The sequence below is a fragment of the Bactrocera neohumeralis genome, unplaced genomic scaffold (assembly GCF_024586455.1).
Source record: "Bactrocera neohumeralis isolate Rockhampton unplaced genomic scaffold, APGP_CSIRO_Bneo_wtdbg2-racon-allhic-juicebox.fasta_v2 cluster10, whole genome shotgun sequence".
Classification (NCBI taxonomy): Eukaryota; Metazoa; Arthropoda; class Insecta; order Diptera; family Tephritidae; genus Bactrocera; species Bactrocera neohumeralis.
This window is the reverse complement of record NW_026089623.1, coordinates 27,026,751-27,047,241: the sequence shown is the minus strand read 5'-3', so window position 1 is coordinate 27,047,241 and position 20,491 is coordinate 27,026,751. Positions and strand designations below refer to the sequence as shown.

General features: G+C 35.1%; 1 protein-coding gene and 1 long non-coding RNA gene across 4 annotated transcripts; one reads left to right on the top strand and one right to left on the bottom strand.

Annotated features, from left to right (window-relative positions):
- The first annotated feature begins 5,091 nt into the window (after positions 1-5,091).
- LOC126765419 (uncharacterized) lies at positions 5,092-20,362 on the top strand. 3 transcript variants are annotated; one of them, XR_007668366.1, is made up of 6 exons: positions 8,348-9,588; positions 9,658-9,869; positions 18,670-18,848; positions 18,909-18,982; positions 19,068-19,099; positions 19,154-20,362. It is a non-coding gene; the product is annotated as an uncharacterized LOC126765419 (long non-coding RNA). The 3 variants fall into 3 exon arrangements; XR_007668365.1 differs by having other exon boundaries at positions 8,349-9,588; positions 18,914-18,982; XR_007668364.1 differs by lacking the exons at positions 18,670-18,848; positions 18,909-18,982; positions 19,068-19,099; positions 19,154-20,362 and having other exon boundaries at positions 5,092-9,588; positions 9,658-10,720.
- LOC126765210 (leukocyte receptor cluster member 8 homolog) lies at positions 11,376-16,161 on the bottom strand. The gene is made up of 6 exons (XM_050482831.1): positions 15,922-16,161; positions 14,434-15,804; positions 13,719-14,370; positions 13,450-13,651; positions 13,177-13,384; positions 11,376-13,120 (listed from the first exon to the last, which is right to left on the bottom strand). The coding sequence occupies exons 2-6, from the start codon at positions 15,672-15,674 to the stop codon at positions 12,964-12,966; spliced, it is 2,460 nt and encodes an 819-aa protein (XP_050338788.1). The 5' UTR covers positions 15,675-15,804; positions 15,922-16,161; the 3' UTR covers positions 11,376-12,963.
- Positions 20,363-20,491: the final 129 nt, after the last annotated feature.

Sequence of the window (20,491 nt, the reverse complement as noted above, 5' to 3'; positions counted from 1 at the left end):
GGAGCTTAACAGGAGACGCCGTCCCTATATAAAAGCGGCAGCGGCATATTACTTTCAATATTTCTTCATGCCTATAGATTTTGTATGGCGCATACCTGTATAAACGCGGCGACAACGCTGAGTTTTTTTTGAATTTTTTTAAACAGCGCATTGAAAAGTAAAATTGCCTGCATTTCTTTTGTACCAATTTTAGAATTTAAGTCAGACTTTGACGCAAAGTTACCACTTTATACAGGGATGCCGCGTCGGTGTTAACACTGTCCGGTAAAAAACGCGACGTTCCCTGTTATTTAGTTACACCAGATAGTTCTTACGTGAAACAGTTTTGCGTACGCTTTCAAACTCTTCGAATTTTTCGCAATCCTTATTGTTTATTTACAAGAATTTATTACGAATTAAATAATATAAATAAAAAAAAAACACTGCATTAATCCGGATTAGTTCAGGAGTGAGTGAAGATAACTCCGTTGCTAAATCCCACTTTATCTTCAAAATTTTAGCTGCATTTTCGTTGGCAACATTGTTAAAAATGACCAATTTCAGTCTATTGTGAATGAAAAACAAGCAACACTGGCATCTGTTTTTCAAATTTTCAATAATAAATCAAGAAGTTTTATGTTTTGATGTTATGTTATGATGCAGTTTTAAATCGATTACTTAAAATATATATTTATAATAAAAGTTTTTTTTTTTTTTTATTTGTCGGCTAACAACGGACCAGATATTCATCATACGCCAAATCTTGGAAAAGACCCGTGAAAAGAGAATCGACACTCACCACCTCTTCGTCGATTTCAAAGCTGCCTTTGACAGCACGAAAAGGTATCCCAGCAAAACTAATACGGCTGTGTAAGCTGACGTTGTGCAGCACGAAAAGCTCCGCCAGGATCGGGAAGGACTTCTCCGAGTCGTTCGATACCAAACGAGGTTTTAGACAAGGTGATTTTCTTGCGTGTGGTTTTTTCAACCTACTTCTGGGGAAAATTATTCGAGTTGTAAAACTAAAGCAGCAATACAGCTGCTGGCGTATGCTGATAATATTGATATCATTGGCCTTAACAACCGCGCCGTTAGTTCTGCTTTCTCCAGAATGGATAAGGCAGGGAAACAAATGGGTCTGGTAGTGAACGAAGGCAAGACGAAATACAGGGATAATGGGATGCCCAACTTATTCCAGTGTGAGAGCGCCTCAAAATAAGCGTTTTTTATAACATTTTACATTATGGCCAGATCGAAGAAAGTAAGAATTTTTGGGAATTTAAATTAAAATACCTAACATTTATTACTATTGTAAATTATTATATGTATATCGGACTTTTAATATATGGCGAAACTACTTAAGTCCTGTTTTATGCTTTTATAGAATAATAAAACAACTGACTATTGATCTTTCAATACTTAATAAGGTGAATTAAGCCTGTTAGTTCTCAATTATTAAATGTTTTTAATCATTGGTAACTGAAAATTAGTGCTACTATGCATCAAATTGCAAAACATTTCATGAAATATATTTACATTTCGCATTTTTATGATTTTCATTGTTTCACATTTTTTATTAGTGATCTTGATCGGCGGAAACAAATTCTTCCGTTCACATATATTTTGGTATAATTTCAATCTGGCTGTTCCAGTCATTCCGATTGCAAAACGTCAAAACCTACCCAATCCAGTCAACTGTCAAAGTTCGGTAGATGAGCGGCTCTCACATTTCCAGTGACAGGAGAGTTGGGCAACTCTTTATCTCTAACGAAATATCTACTGTCATTAAACAAACAGCCCTCTAAAGTCCTATCTTGATGAACAAAAACCAAACTCTATAAGTCATTCATGATTCCCGTCCTGTTATATGGTGCAGGGGCTTGGACGATGACTACAATTGATGAGTCGACGTTGCGAGTTTTCGAGAGAAAAGTTCTGCGAAAGATTTATGGTCCTTTACGCGTTGGCCACGGCGAATATCGCATTCGGTGGAGCAATGAGCTATATGAGTTATTCGACGACATTGACATAGTTCAGCGAATTAAGAGACAGCGGCTACGCTGGCTAGGTCATGTTGTCCGAATGGACGAAAACACTCCGTTGGAAGGACCAAGTGGAGAAGGACCTGGCTTCGCTTGGAATATCCAATTGGCGCCAGCGAAAAGAAGAAACGACTGGCGCGCTGTTGCTAACTCGGCTATAATCGCGTAAGCGGTGTCTACGCCAATAAAGAAGAAAAAGAACATACGACAGCGTATGCATACTATAGTTAGGCCTTTACGCTTTCTCCCATTCAATCGAAAATTGAACAAAATGTAAGTGTTGGTGAACAGCTGGATATCCTTCAATGTATTTGGCAATCTGTTACCTCCCTCTTGCAGGGTAGTTACGTAATTCGTCGATTAAGTTCTGACATTAGTGTTCGCCACACTGCCCTCCACCCAAGCCTGTTTGTCCCGATTAGTCATATATGCGGTACCATATGCATAGCATTTATGTCTCTTATCTTGTCTTCTAGAATGCTGTTGACTTTCTTAATCGGCCTTCTTTTAATAGCGTTAATTACAAACTTCAAATCAATCGGTTACTTTCGATCATTATAAAATATTTCCTTGCTGCAGTCTGATGTAATGCAGTTTTAAGTGCTTTCTGGTTACCCTGTTTTTGACACATCTCCTAAATTAGAGCGGATTCGAAATTCCTTTCTTGGTAAAAATGTAATGAATTTTTTAATTTCGAAAAAAAGTATGCGTTTTACGTCATAAATGTCACAATCTAATTATGTTTATAAAATTTTTTAATAAAAATATCGAAAATCCGGCTCGACAGACTATAGAGAAAACATTTTCGAATATTTAAAAAAAAAATCGCATCAAAAAATGTTAAAAACTGTATGAGTTATCATGCAGACCGTGCCGGGAAAAGTAGCTTCGAGAAAAACGCGTTTAAAGACGGCGCACTTAGCCTAGCTAGCCTCGAGCGCACAAGTTCTCAAGGCTGTATCTCCGAGACTATTTCTCGGATCAACTTGAAAATTTAGGACAATATTAAGAGGTGTTGTAGAATTTAATAAAACAATAAAAAAAATCGATTTTTTGAAACCCGTAAAACTATGTAACCCCTTAAGATTAACCAGCTGGACGCACTTCGCACTAAAGCTAATATACCTATTTCCGAGGAGTGGCTCCTCAGTCCTCCCTGCTCTTAATCACAGAAATAAATCGAACTTCGCTACAAATAACACAAAAAAGTCACTCACATTTATGTCTGATGTCTCCAAAACGAATTCCTCAAGTTTGCGTCCGTCAGTTCTTCCTTATCACCCTTGGAGACTGTATCCCCTCTGGCATCTTTTGAGTGGATCCGACAAACCACCCTCTCGAAACCAGAGGGTATGGGTATTTTAGTGTCGCTACGAGAATTGAGGATGCCTTATTTGGGAATATCAGCACTTACCTTTGTAATCTTTGTCCAGCATTCTCCCCACTCAAAGCCGCTATCCACCTTGCGGAAAGGTAGTGGCCTTTCATGGTCCCAGGCGAGAGTGGGATCAGTACGTTAAGAACCGATCAGCACACAAACGGTTGGAGGAGAGGCGGGAGGAGAATGTACTCTGAGGCCTACCAGCCCAGGTTTCAACTAATTTCAAAAACGTTATCCTAAGAATATTCCGTTATTAATTTTTTCTATAGCATCATACTTAATCTACTTCGAAATTTTGGATGAAAGTTAAGATTTAAAAGGACTCAGTTGATAGATATAACTTTTCCCCATATACAGTAATAGGTAGGCAGGAGTAAAACTGATGAGGAAATAGACATTTAATTAGATATACTACACACATGTTAAATGTGTACAGGCTAGCTTGTCTATAGATATTACATTTTGTAATATTATAGTAGTGAAGCTGCAGGAAATATTTATCAAAATGTTAAAACGGTAAAGATTGATATTGAGTTGTAATTTAAATGTTATAGAATTATATACAAATGTATATTATTACGAACAACTATAAAGTGACTATTAGGTATATTTTATAACATGGCCCTATCCTCTTGCCCTAACTTCCGGTTCTGCGACAGGGAGCCTGAAACACCTGGACACCTGCTAATCAAGTGCACAGCAGTCTGTAGACGCAGGTTTAAGGCCCTAGGATCCATGTTTCCGGATAGGGATCGCATTGCCTCACTAGCACCCGGCAGAATATTGGACTTTATAAATATGCTGGGGCTAAGTAAGTCCATGTGATTTAGGAGAGGGCACAATAGACCTAAGGTCGCGGTGCATTCCTCATTTATCAATTAGGTATATGGGGCTGAGGTTATTATTTGCCCGATTTATCAGACAGAAAATATTGGAAACTAGATTACTTTATTTCCCTGTTTTCATTTCCTTGACAAAATTTTTTTCGAAATCAACTACACTAGTGTTCTTTTACAACTTTTAGGTAAATTTTTTATATTATCGGTAAAATCCCCAAACGTATTGTTGACATTCCCCAAGTTTGGGGGAAGCAAAATGATAATATACCAAAGAAATAAAGCAACCAAAAATTTAGTTACGTCTTTCAACAACATATGTACATTTATTTATTAGAATTAAAACAAAACAAGTTTTAAAAAACCTACACGTTTTTCGTGTTATTATTTTTGCTACATTTTAGAATTAGGATTAAATTTTAAACTACCCTCTTCTCTCTTCATTTTCTCTTGATTGTCGGCGTCAAGTTTTTTTATTTTCTGTCTTTAAATTTTGTACTTTCGCCATTGTTCTTTCTCTCAAAATGAACATATCTTCCACGATAACGACATCGGGCACTGAAATCGATGGATTGTGCTCAAACGTAAACGGCTATCTCTCCAGCCTTTCTCGATTCTTCGCTGCACGGAACTTAACACCCTCCCCCACTAAATCCACAGCGACCATATTCACAAACTGATCGCTTGTTATATGTTAATATAGCTTTTTTGACGAAAAACTTCCACGCTTTATTTATGGTAACTATTACTCGCAGTCGTGTTTTCCCTGCAAACCGCAATTCCAAGATTTCATCCGACCAAGGGCTGTTTTTTCGGCGATCTAAGCCCGTTTTGATCGGTAAGTGTTAATTTGTGTTTGTCGTCACTGGAGCAATGCCTTGCAGCAGGGTTGCTCCATATCCTCCTGACTGGTGCTGGCATAGAGTCCAACCCGGGCTCGGAGGAATTTTTCTGCTGCGTTTGTACAAAAAGGCTCCATCCAATCTTCACCTCGGTCAGGTGTAATACATGCAATGGATGGAGCCATCTTTAGACCTGCTCAGGCCTTAGGACTCACAGGGAGTGGACCACGAGTCACGTGGCCCCATGTTGCCTATGCAATACTGCGACACTAGCCTCTACGGCTGTGCAATTTACAGTTCCTGCTGGGATGTTTTCGTAGAAATCACCCTTTCAGCTATCTTCTGGGAGCGGAACCGCCTCCTAGGAGTATCAAGAGGTCTTTCCTTGACTACATCGACGACGTCGAACCTCGGACGCAACTGACTTTCGACAGGTACTGGCCGCCACTCACAGTGGAGCCATCAACACCTTCACCGACTCCCTTCCCGTGAATGGCGTTCTTGGAGTCAAACCACCACCCATCGCAGACGAAGAGCTCGAGTTGCCGCGAGAAACGCGAGTGACCATAGCGCAACTTCGTTCTAGATATGATAACAGGTCAAACTCCTACTTATCCAGAATAGACCCTGACATACCCAATGTATGTCCTGCATGCAACGAGTCCCCGCATGACACTGACCACCTATTTGTATGCCCTACCAACCCCACTCATCTAACACCCTTTTCCCTTTGGTCTGACCCCGTCAAAACAGCACGTTTCCTGGGCCTCCCGTTACATGACGTCGACGACAACACAGATAACCCTTACCATCCTAACGGGGATTGGGAAACCGTTAAAACAAAAACTAACTGACCGAAGGAATACCGACTTGTCTCTTGATAGTCTGTTCTCCTTCACTCCTCATACGAACGCTATTATCACTAAAGTACAGAGCCGCAACAAAATCCTTAAGTCGCGAGACGGCAGCATATAGGAAAAGGGCACAGAAACGTTGTTGGCAACATACAAGGCAATCGGACGGCTGGTCCATAACTACGCCGCACCAATATGGTCGCCTGGATGCAGTGAAACGCAAACGAGGTAGCTGCAAACTTATCAGAACACTGCACTCCGGATGCCTCTTAATGTCTCCCATCAAACCCCTGCATAGAGAGGTCTGTATACCTCCACTAAAGAAGTCAACTTAACTAATCCTTACCATCCTAACGGGGATTACCTGTTTTCTTTAGCAAAAATTGTATGTTAATTATTTCGGTTTTATCAACATTGTTACGGACAGAACAGGTTGTGTACAGGATACATCAGATTTTGCGTTAGTTTTCATGCTTGGTCAGGCGTTAAATACATTGTATGTTGATTTATTTTGTACTTAGTGCTGGGAATAAATTACATCAATTGGGCTCTTTTTACTTGTAGTTTTAGCTCAGGGATCTCATCCGATATAAGTGTTTGCTGCAGCTACTGGTGAATATCCAAAATTTTTAATGCCTTTTAATACTTCAACAGGTGTATTTTTACTGCTTACCTCCTTTTCGAGTGGATTAAAGTTACTGAGTTGAAGCACCCGCCCGTTCCAGAAATTAAGTTTGAATTACGAACATAAAATCGGTGTTAACCAGTAAATGAATCGATAATGTAAACGCGAGATAGTTTTTGGAAACTTTTTCCATATTTATGAAAATTTATTGAATATATGTATGCTTCAAATTGATATCCTTGGTGTATTTTTGTCTATAATCCCTAAAATACACATTTTAACCAGCGTTTGAAAAACTACGCTACTCTCGTAGCATTTCCATTTTACTCTTGCTACCGCTCTCACTTTGTCGGGAGCCACAGCGTAGCCTTAGTATAACAATGTAAAGTATGTGCTCTACTCTGCTCCGAGTTTTGTTAGGTAAAAAACTATAGCTGGAGCGGGAGCGGGAGCAAAAAATTAAATTCTGCGCTATGCTCTGGCGTAGCGGTAGCAAAAAATTGAGAGCGGTAGCACAGCAGAGCAAATGAAAATTTTCATGTGCTACAGCTCCCGAATGTGTTTGTTGTTTTTTTTTTCTTTTTTGCTATTTTCTGGCATTTACAAATATGGTACAAGTTGGTATATAAAAGAAAGTCGTTTATAACTCAAGAACGGCTGAACCGATTTGGCTTAAAATTGGTGGGGAGGTAGTTTAGAAGCAGGGTAAGGACATAGGATACATTTTATCTCTTTATACTAAATTTCAATACAGCTCATAAATACAAAAATTATATTTCAAATCATAAGCATTTGTTCAAAATTTATGTAAGAATCATTTGAAAATTTTAGTTATTCAAAAATAGAAAGAAATAAGTAAAAATTTTCATTTCCAAACATGCTTAGTATATGGGTTATACTGATTTTGCTTCTTAACCAGGTAGTTTTTTTTTTAAGACGAGCCCGTCCGATATATTTAATATCACAACAAAAAATGGCATTGGAATTTTCATCGTCAAGGCACTGCGGATACTTTGCTAGATTATTGGTCAAGGACGCAAATGCATTCATAACAAACCAAACGCGATATCTAACATAAAGATATAACGGAATAATTGGAGTGTTGATAAAAAGGTTTATTATAATTTTAGATATACAGAAATCTTTTCGATTCTTTGCAATATACATTGAAGTATGTATATGCGTACAATTTCAAACTGATTCTTCCTAAAAAATTATAAAATTACTAAATATTGGGAATGGTAGAATAGAACTGCAAATACGCAGTGCAATGGATTAAAACTGGTACTGGTAATCAGTAGATGAATATTAACCACGTGTATTCCAAAAGATAAAGGCGAGGTATCTAAACCTGATTTTTCCACGAAATTCGCATTTTTTTGTATAACTGACAAGAGCTACAGCGTCTAAAGTCAAAGCGATGCCATAAAATACCTCTGATCTGTAGGAATTTAAAGATAAAAAACCAAGATTGTAGTGTATTTTCTATGGAAAATTTTTACATGCCTTGGTCCAGTTCTTAATGTTAATATGTAGGGCTAAAATTTTCAGGGAATTTTTTTTTTTTTGGGGGTATTTCCAAGGAAATTTCGTGACGGGACCGAACAAAATTAATAATTCAAAAAAATAAAAGCACCCTAATGTTTATAAAAAGGGGGAAAGTATGTATATGCAGTTAAAATTAATTTCGAAAATTCATAGTAATTGAGTATTGTAATACATTTGGAATAGATGATGTTCTTGGTAATATAAAAATGGTAAATATTTTACATAATAAAAAAAATTTTATAATTTATTCAATTATTATCTAATTCACTTTATTAATATATTTCTTAAAATATTTGATTTTAGATTTATAAAGGCACTTGACGCAACAAGTGCCAAAATGATTTGCATAACATTGTTTTGTTTGAATTATTCAATTAATTCAAATATTATGCCAGAAAATAGCAAAAAGAAAAAAAAAACAACAAACACATTCGGGAGCTGTAGCACATGAAAATTTTCATTTGCTCTGCTGTGCTACCGCTCCCAATTTTTTGCTACTGCTACGCCAGAGCATAGCGCAGAATTTAATTTTTTGCTCCCGCTCCCGCTCCAGCTATAGTTTTTTACCTAACAAAACTCGGAGCAGAGTAGAGCACATACTTTACATTGTTATACTAAGGCTATGCTGCGGCTCTCGACAAAGTGAGAGCGGTAGCGATAGCATAGCAATAATTTTAGAAATTTTGCTGCTACGGAGTAGTAAATGAGAACCCTGATTTAAACATACATATGTAGTTATGTAAATTAGGACAGCCTTATCAATTTTTTCACATAAACATTTAAAAACGTCGTTTTTTTAAATTTCCACAACTCACTCAAAAACGGATAGTTTACGACAAAAATCGATTTTGCGGTTTCAACGATTTTCTAAGTAGCCGGAATGTATTTCATCGAGTCGGTGAGTTCAATTCCAATACAAATTTTGTTTCCTATATGGTTTCAATAATTTCAACGTAAAGTGAATAGCTTCAAGTTGCAGTTGTCATGGTTATAAAATATAATGGATTTATATACTTACATACATATGTATATTTTAATAAACAATCCGTGAATATAACGATACCGACAATCGAAAGTGTGCAAAACTATGTACATACATACATACATATATATGTATGTCATCAGCTCTGTTGACTTGACAGCCAACTTGAACCACGACTTGAATTGAAAAATTTATATTGTGGTAAGTGTGAGTGTATTGGAACCTGAAAACAACTTCTTGATCGTGTAACGTCCGAGATAGGCGTAATTCTATATAAACAATTGAGGCACTTCACCATCTTACCCATACATGCAGACATAGGCCGCTTTCGACAATGCAAACTGCAACTTTTGAAAATTAGCTGTGTTAGCTGAAATATCATTGCAAGTGATTTATGTTAAATATAATTTTAATATTCAGCATTATCGCAAACTTCGCGTTAATGCCATTTCCCTTGGCTGATAACCAGAAATTGAAAAACCGGAGCATAAAGTTATATGTAAGTTTAACTCTGAATATGCAGACATAATAATTCTGGTAACATGTAGTTTACCATCAATTTCTTAAGCAAACAGAGGAAGACGGGTTATGTCTGCGCAGACCCGATGAAGTGCGTGAGCTATTTTAGCTTCTTCATCCTAGTGGATAGGACCTTCTCAGATGGCCACGGAAAATGTCAACGAGGAAGCTCAAAACGTTTTAACTAACCAAATGTAACAGCCCAGATGGAATAAATATGTTGATGTTAAATCATCATCTCGATTATGCAATTTCAACAAGGTACTTAACCTGCCGCTATGTGGAAAAACTGAAAAGAGATCAACTTCTTAAACCTGGGGGTAATCCTTGGATACGGTCAAGCTTAAAATGTTATTAGGATACTTAGAAAAATTTATAATACCTATTGCTCAAAATTAGAGGTGACCGATCGTATCACAGGAATTGATGATTTGTGTTTAAGGGGGTAGTAGGGTAATTTGGCTTTTTTTTGACATTTTTTTATAGAAATTTTATTCTACAATAGAACTTTTTTCACATATCATGAGGTATATCGTGGAGTGTATTAACCAATTGTTTTCGGAATTTTTTGATGACATCTGTCGGAGAAATGGCTGGGTGAATGATATGCGTTTTTTCACTGGCGGACACGATTTCTCATGTTTGGATCATCTGAAACACAAAAACCCAATTTTTTCTTAAAAAGTACCTGAATGGTTATTGTCCCTACTAGAATCATGAAAAAATGTTGATAAATAAAAAAGTAATTAACGTTTTTTTTTTCTTTTTTAATTTTTCCCCATGTTTTTTTTACATATGTACATACATTTTGTCATAACATTGTCAATAAATTAGAAAAAATTATGAATCTAGCAGGGACGATAGCCGTTTTGTGAACATTAAAAAAAAATTAAGCAAATCGGTTGAGTAGTTCGACCGGAATCATGTCCGCCAGTTTGAAAAAGTGTATTTTGAGCAAAACGTTTTTAAAGTTTGAGGTGTGCACTCCGAGCGCTCCGAACGTCAAGCGGTATTATTATTTTTGGGCCTTTTTCGAAACCTTCCAATGGTAAACTGGGTTTCTAAATTAATGCTAAGGGTATAAGGGAACAGAAAATGCAAAAAAAAAACAAAAGAAAAAATAAATTTGAAAAAAGAATACCCTACAGACCTCTTAAAAGTAAAAAAAAAAAAACAGTTTTTCAACCGTTCTCGCTTCTGCTACTAAGAGACAAACAATAGAAATATTGATCTTAACCTCTTTGTGAACGACAGCAAAATATGGCCAATAAACCCAAATTAAATTCGGCAGTCTACAACTTCACTATTGACTGCAATTATAATCAAGGTTGTCTGATGTACAATATCGTTAAATCGCTGGCCAAGTAGTACTTGCGTCACATGAATACACCATGACACATTACAAAATGTCAATGTCTACAGAAAAACACCTGCACAATCGGTCAAGGAACACAACGGATTGACCTAGAAGCAGCGTATGTAGAGATGCTTCTGCAGAAATCATCCTTTTCCTGCCCATGGGATATCAGAACAAAAGCTTGAGTTGCCAGAATAAACTTTGACATACTGAGATGTTCTGCAGTGTTCCTGCATAACATTTACCACCTCTTACAAGCCTTGTGAAACCAACGAGTCTAATACCCCCCCCTCCCTTGATCTGCTCTAAAGAGTGTTTAAACTCCCCGCTGCAACAACAGTCGGTCAGATAGGTTTTAGCCAGTATTTTTTTTTTGGAGATTCACATAAAATTAAAATTGAAACAAAACATTTAAATTTCTAATTTATTGTATGTTCATGCAGACGTGCGTCAACCATATGCAAGTGAGGAAGGCAATCTATTTTGGCAGCTGCTTTCAAATGCCAAACAAAAAAACAATCAGAAATCAGTAACAATTATGAATACATATATAAATACTTAAATCTAGAACCATTAACAATACCTAATACAGTTAAAAGTACTTTAAATGTAATAATTAATAAAATCAGCGAACTCCGGGCAAACATCGCGTTATTATTAAAGATAACATGATGGCCGTGCTGCTTAAACGAATTTCCATTCTGGTTGTGCATTGAAAATTGAAGGTGAAGTCTGATGCGACGAAATAGAGGGTATTCGTTGTTGTTGAGACATTTCCGTGTTGTAGTTATGTGGGTCGAAATAGTAAACAATTGTATAGTTTACGCTTGCACTTTCGAGGTATCCAATTCTAAATGTTGAAGATAGCACGAGGTTAAACCAACAGCGGCTTCAACTTTCCATCATCTTAGAAAGCAATTAATTTTGCAATAAATTTTATAACGTTCATAAAAAATCAACGATAATTGTAGAAGAGACAAAAAACATTAGGAAAATTAACATTTATATGATACAATTTACAATAATCCTCTGGATAGGGAAACCTATACATAATAGACTTTGGGAAACTTAAACATTGCGCCCTATTTTAAATAATTGTTTAGTATTATAAATCTGCTGAGGGAACAAATCAAATTGTTCTCATAAGCATAATCACAGATACATAACTACAAGTAGTCTATCTGACTTCAAAAGAGTTGCATCAATTAAAAAATATTTAAACCTATTGACGTACAGAATCGAGTACTTAACAACGTAACTTTTAAGCCTCGTTTCAATGGTATAACTTAAAAACCATTATTTCAATATAAAGTAAATTGCTTTTTCATTGCGACAGGTCGTGTACCAAAGTATATATATCATGGCCGACAAGAAACAGTTGCTGACTATATACTTCCGACTTTATGAGATGTTTATCCAATCAGCGTGGTTTTGATTTCTTACTTTTCCTTTTATATGATTGACTTTACGGGCTCCGTGGATATGGTGAATCTCTTAAACGCGGTAACTGATTTTTTTTTTAAGTTTTATAGCGTGCGAAAATTGCTTACCGTTTCCAACACACCGAAAAAGTCTTTACGCGATATATAAATTTATTTGTATTGTTTTTTTTAGCTTTGTTCACTTAATTTGATGTATATCGAAAGACCGCACGTAAAATTTTAGATTGAAATACCCTCTCACTTTTTAAATAATTTGTAATCCCCACAATAATTACCGAGCGTTAACCATTGTAAATTTTAAACGTTTAAAAAAGTTTGTACCGCGTATGTGTAAAGCACCTGACGTACAAAATGTTACTATATCTCATGAAGTGAACCCAATGAGGTGTTTCGCAAGCTGATAAAATTTTTGTCGTGGGGCTTGAGCTCTAAATGGTTGGTTTCATCATAAAGAACGTTTTTTTCGCAGTCACTCTATATAATGTTGTAATGTCCGCCAACGTTCAAAATATCACTCCATGGTATAATTTCCTTATTAACCAATACAGTATTTTAATTAGATATTCATTGTTGCTGCTACTTTGCAATCAATATGATCACTTTCAGTACCAATCATTGGCATGCCGAATGTCTCTAACCACTCTTTGCATTTTTCTTTACTTCCAAAAGCAAGTAAATTCGAAACATAGTCAATGCCAATAGATGGTCGGTAACTGCGAAAATATTAAAATTATTATGACTTTTATGAAACAGTGAAATTTTTACATACGCTTTAATAATAGTGCGTAATGCACACTTGCGTTCTCTATCGATAAACCAGTCAATTAAATGTCCCGCCATCAGAGGCGCGGCCTTGTAAAGTTGGAATAACTTGCAGTAGTTGCCCAGAGCCCAAGCCGACCGAAAGGCTAGGGCATGAGCAATAGCTGGATTATCACGTTGGGTTTGTTTTATTGAGCGTAGAACAGTAGTTGTGTCTAATTATAAAATAATTAAAGAAAAACAATTAAAAATATGCAGTCTTTAATTTACATGATCTTACCCAAGGTATTTTTTGTAAATATATAGTACAATATACGATATGCTGTAAATTCCAATGAATTCACACTAGCTCCCACTTCCGTATAAAGCATTTTTAATTGTGTCTGACATTGATTGAACTCTTCATGATCACCTTTTTCCATTGCAATACGTGCATGTGTTTCATATACTTCTACTGTGAACTTATCACGAATACCTTGTACCTGGAAAATTAACATTTTTGTAGGACTCGATACTAATAATGGCACTTTCTACATTGGAAACACTTACTGTCAAATCTTGACGTATAGATTTAAGCTGATCACATGCATAATAATAATCCTGATTGTCCCTCCATTTTTGTTTCACATTTTGCAGCGAATGCGCCAACACCTCAATGGGCCGCACTTCCGATGGTAACGGCGCCTTGGTTAGTCGAAGAAATGACTTTTCCAAGTCCCTACATGTACCTACTATATGTAAATCGAATAAATCCAAACCTGTTTCAAAACCACCCGTCGATTCAATATCCATATACATACGCCCGCCCAAACTATTTACCAATTTTTTTTGCTTTTGTTGCTTCGAAACAACGAAAGGGGAACTTGCTACCGAGATAACCGATTTTTTCGATCCTTGAGAAAAACGTGCTGCGCGCTGTTGCAAACGAGTGGTGTCATCATCAACCGCCCCACCGATAGAGGACGAATAAAAGGGTAATTTAGATTTAGAATTGGCGCCTTTAACATGTTTGCTTCTTTTCGAGCTATTAGCTTTTTGTGTCTTTTTACTAGAGGGATTAAAAGGAATGAAATTATCGGAAGATCGCCGGTCAGAAGATTCCGAACTAGAACTGCGACAGCTTTTTCGGCGCGGACTTGATATGGGACTACACGAACGTGAACGAGTACTTCGCTTGCGATATTTATTTGATTGTGGAGAGCTAAAAGAGTAATAAAAGTTTGAGTACTATGTTCCAATAACAAAGTTCCTAGTAATATCTTACCGTGAACGACTCCTAGAATCCCTTGATGTCCTCTTGTCACCACCAAACGAGTTCCGTTGACCTAGTCGAGCGTTTAAGCTACGTGATATACCTTTTAAATTCTTTTGTTGTGTTGATTGTTTCTGGCAACTTTGATTGTGTTGCTGTTTATAATTCTGTGTGTCTTTTATTTGTTCCTGTGACTGTTGTTGCTTATTTTTCTGATTGTACAGCTGCATTTGGATATTGTTTCTTTCACTGTGAACACTCGGTACTGGCTCATTGTCCCAATCGCGAGTCCAAAGCTCATTACGATTAGCAGCTGCCATAATTTTTCCTTTCAAACATATATCAACTTGGTCCTTATCCAAATCGGTAGCACATTTAGCATAGCAACGAGCTACATAACTGTTTAAAGACTCTGGCCAAGCATCATTTGGATTATTAAATAGACTTATTTTCTTATTCGGTGCTTCAACAGAACTGACATGGTTAGTAAGAGATTTTGTTTCGCCCGGTTTATTAACATCAATAGCACTATTCACATTGAAATTATTATACGGCATGATTGGAGGAGGCGGTTTCGATAAATCTGCAGATATAGGAGGAGGGATTGTAGGTGGTGGTAAAGATGTGTTAACGAAGTTTCCGATCATTTGTTGACTCGTATTCAAATTTTCAAAATGAGCATCGAAAGCAGCCTGCTGCTGTTGTTGTAGTGGATTCTGTTTCTTATTACGTTTACGTTTTTTTTTACCGCTGCTAATTATGTTGTTCATGGTTGTAGCATTCATACCGGTGTTACCCGCATTATTTTGGAAAGTTGAAGTATTCATCGGGGAATTTGAATTTTGTAACGGGTTTGGAGCATTCGCTAAACGCTTCTGTTGATTCAAGTTGAATCGTATTCCACCAAAACCCTTTTGATTACCTTGCAACTGATTGTTACCAGGGGTTATTGGCGGTGGAGGCGGTGGACCAGATGGTAATGGTGGCAAACTTTTATCGGTATGTTGACTTACCAAATTACTAAAGCCAGGTGGTGCATTACTGTTTTGTTGAGACTGCTGCTGTTGTAATCCATATCGCATGTAGTATTGATAATATTGACTATATTGTTGTTGGTATTGTTGATTAGCATACCAAGGATTGGAATACCATTGTTGAGGATTCGAAGCATTAGTATTAACGCCATTATGTTGTTGTTGTTGCTGCATCTCTTGCAGTTGAGGTATTAGTGGTGCAGCTACAGCGTCCGACATATTACAGTCGCAAAAATAATTTTTTTTCTGCTGGCAGGCCGCAGAATAACACTAAGGTCCTCGATGTAAACAGTTCCTTCTTTTAGCTCTCTATGTTTAACAAAACTTACCTTACGTTGAAAATTTTCACCTGAAAACACATAATAACAAACAGATTTATTTTAAGATGCATGTTAAAAATAACATGTATATACATACATACATACATATATACTCATCTTAGATTCGTCCACCATTTTGTACTTACCAGAACTCAGGCGGGGCCATGCAACAACACTTAGAAAATTATTTTAAGCACAGAACCTAAATATTTTTCGCAATAAATTTTCTTGTTACTGTACTGCACCTTTAATAATATATTTTTTAATACTCCAAAGCATATGTTTAAAAATTTTATTAGGATTTATGTAGAAGCAAAAACCTTTTACAAATTATATTCAGTCAACTTTATGACGAAACACTGAAGACACTGAACACTAACAGTCAATTTCCACAGGCAATTTAAAATTACTTAAAATCTGTATTGCTAGCCCATGGAGACTAGCCATCAAGAATGATAGAATACAAGATTACGACACTAGTTTACAGTTAGTTTTTTTTCGGTTTAGCTCTTGACAATTCTTACAAAAACAAATACATTATTCAACAATTTCGTGACGTAACAGTTTTGCGTCGAGAAGAACAAGCATAGAAATGCATACAAATTGTAAACAGAAAAGTAAACACTTTTTGAAATTCCCAAAATAATATTAATTCATTCGTCTTTGCAGGAAAAATTTCAGTGGAATGTTTAGAATATTGTTGCGAGAAAATATCTATATAATTAGTTTTAGGCACATCCACAATCAATAGAGTAGCATGTGTGGAAATTGTTCAAATGAAGAAAACCAATGTAAGTGTACTGCTGTATTTATTTAAATTTCTAAGAATAATAATATTAATTTTTTAAAATGAAATGTGCAGTGGCTTGTTGTAATAATTATTATGCAATTAAAGGATCGAAAACGAGTTTTTTCAGTTTTCCGGCCGATTTAAAAGTTGCCAAAAAATGGGTGCTATTTTGCAAAAGAAATGATATATTTAATACTAAATTAATAATTTCACAATTCTTTAATCATAATTTCATACATCTGATACATCTGAACTTATAATATATGTATATATTTATATACAACACAAGAAACGTCTTTTCCATTTGAAGCTTAGTACGCAGCTCTCAAGAAACGTAAAAACTTTATATAAAAAAACGCTTAAGAAACGGTCAAGATACTTTCCTGCGACAAACTTACTTGTGCTAGTACGCAGCTCTCAAGAAATCTAGTACTAATTTTTGATACTTTTTTTCAGTAAAATGTGAATATGGCAAACCTTGTTTTGCGAAGAAACATCAAATCAACAATTGTTTCTTGAAGGAAATTCGAAGTAATCGTCAAATTCATCCTAAATTAGTTGAAATCATTATTATGAAGTATATTCCATTTTGAAATGTTGCATAAAACCTACCAATCATCAACAACATTTCTTAAATCTCAATAAAAATATTTATGTTACCATACACATACACACATACATATTACGCACAAAGTTTGTTTTCTTTGTTTATTCTCTCTTGCCCTTCTAATGTAGATCATTCACAATGCGTAACCAACTGTCAAAATTACTTGAGAAATAATGTATTTTTTTTCTTGAGCAATTACTTGAGAGCTGCATACCAACCTTGAATCACAACTTAATAGACAATTTTATTATCAATAGGCCGATATATTTCTTTAGAAATGATTCAAATCTTTTCACTCAACAATATTCAATCGCTTCACTAAAACTTTTCATTAAAATCGAAAGAATTAATAATATTTTGCGAATTTACAAAAGTGCTTACTTTTCTGTTTACAATTTGCAAGCCATTTGACAGTTTTTCACTCTTGTTCTTCTCAACACGGAACTATGACGTTTCGTAATGGCGGTCGTCGTAATCTTGTATTCTATCATTCTTGCTTGCCATGTACCAATATAAGGTTCATATCCAGCTCTCAAGTAATTGCTCTAGAAAAAAAATACATCATTTCTTCAAGCAATTTTAACAGCTGGTTACGCATTGTGAATGATCTACATTAGAAGAGCAACTGAGAATAAGCAAAGAAAATAAACTTTGTGTGTAAAGCTTAGTACGCAGCTCTCAAGAAACGTAAAAACTTCATATAAAAAAAACGCTTAAGAAACGATCAAGAAACTTTCCTGCGATAAATTTACATGTACTATTGCGCAGCTCTCAAGAAATCTAGTACTAATTTTTGATCCTTTTTTCAGTAAAATGTGAATATGGCAAATCTGGTTTTGCGAAGAAACATCAAATCAACAATTGTTTCTTGAAGGAAATTCGAAGTAATCATCAAATTCATCCTAAATTAGTTGAAATCATTATTATGAAGTATATTCCATTTTGATATGTTGTATAAAACCTACCAATCATCAACAACATTTCTTAAATCTCAATGAAAATATTTATGGTACCATACACATACACTCATACATATTACGCACAAAGTTTGTTTTCTTTGCTTATTCTCTCTTGCTCTTCTAATGTAGATCATTCACAATGCGTAACCAGCTGTCAAAATTACTTGAGAAATAATGTCTATTTTTTTTCTTGAGCAATTACTTGAGAGCTGGGTACCAACCTTAATGTGTATGTATGTATATATTTGTGTATTAACATAAATATTTTCATTACGATTTAAGGAATGTTGTTGATGATTGGTAAGTTTTATACACCATTTCAAAAGTAACTATACTTCATAATAGTGGTTTTAACTATTTTGGGATGAATTTAAGTATTACTTTGAATTTCCTTCAAGAAGCTATTGTTGATTTAATGTTTCTTCGCAAAACCAGGTTTGCCATATTCGCATTTAATGAAAAAAAAGTATTAATTATTATAGGTTAATACGCAGCTCTCAAGTAATTGCTCAAGAAAAAATATACATTATTTCTCAAGTAATTTTGACAGCTAGTTACGCATTGTGAATGATCCACATTGGAAGGGCAAGAGGGAATAAACAAAGAAAACAACCCTGAAAGACGGAGGTAACATATTGCACAAACACATTGAAACATTTTCCGCTGTTCACTAACACTGTTACATTTTCTGGAATTTTCAATTGAATGGGAGAATACGTAAGTAAGATAGAGAAAAATTATCGACATTCTAAACATATTGTATTATTAACTTGCTAGAATAGGTGAGATGAATGCCCAATTTTACAAGAGGAAGAAAACGAAAGGCGCAGTTTATTTTGGATTTAAAAGAGGTAAGTTCGTTATTTCATAATTTGATATTTTATAATTAATTTCTTATACATATATATGTATATGTTATTAATTTCTTTTATATAGAGTAAACGAAAAAGCTTAACAAGGAGAAAAAGGTAAGCTTTGTGAATTTAATGTCGTGTGTGTAATTAAAATTTTTAATATTACAGAAATCATTTGGATGCGTACAACAAAGACGCACCATTCAATTAGCCGCATCACCGGTGACTTTGAGGACGAGCATTAGCTATTAGATTAAGTAAATATTTGATTATTTTGATTTTATTATTAAATAAAGCGAAATAATAAAAAAAACTGAATTTTATTTAAAAGAATTGAATTTGCTAGAAGTAACAAATGGGTAACAAATAATCTCTTTACTGCTTAATCCTTCTAACATGTTTATATGTTATAGGTAACAAACTGATAACGAAAATAATAACACTAACAGATATTCGGGTAACAAATACTTTTTGTTATCCATAACACATAGGTAAGCTATGCGCTAACAAAAGAATTTGTTACCCGTAACATACTGTGAAGAGATTTGCTAACAAATGTATGTATTCTGTTAGAACAAGGCAGCATGCGATATTTGCCATTGGTTAGCGCGAGATATCCATTGAACATTAAGAAGCTATGTGTTACTTTTTTCCCACTCTCTGAACAAAAGTAACAAATATTTTAACGAATGCAAAAGTGAACAATAACAAGTCGCTCATACGTTTGCTAATAGCTACCCGTCTTGCAGGGAAACTTTGTGCGTAATATGTATGTGTGTATGTGTATGGTAACATAAATATTTTCATTGAGATTTAAGAAATGTTGTTGATGGTTGGTAGCTTTTATATTCAAAATGGAATATACTTCATAATAATGATTTCAACTAATTTAGGAGAATTTGACGATTACTTCGATTTTCCTTCAAGAAACAATTGTTGATTTGATGTTTCAGCTTAGTACTCAGCTCTCAAGAAACGTAAAAACTTCATATTTTTATGTAACGCTTAAGAAACGGTCAAGAAACTTTCCTGCGATAAATTTACTTGTGCTAGTACGCAGCTCTCAAGAAATCTAGTACTAATTTTTGATACTTTTTTTCAGTAAAATGTGAATATGGCAAACCTGGTTTTGCGAAGAAACATCAAATCAACAATTGTTTCTTAAAGGAAATTCGAAGTAATCGTCAAATTCATCCTAAATTAGTTGAAATCATTATTATGAAGTATATTCTATTTTGAAATGTTGTGAAATGTTGTATAAAACCTACCAGTCATCCACAACATTTCTTAAATCTCAGTGAAAATCAAGAATGATAGAATATAAATTCTAAATTAGTTGAAATCATTATTATGAAGTATATTCTATTTTGAAATGTTGTGAAATGTTGTATAAAACCTACCAGTCATCCACAACATTTCTTAAATCTCAGTGAAAATCAAGAATGATAGAATATAAAATTACGACACTACTTTACCGTTAGTTTTTTTCGGTTTAGCTCGTGATAA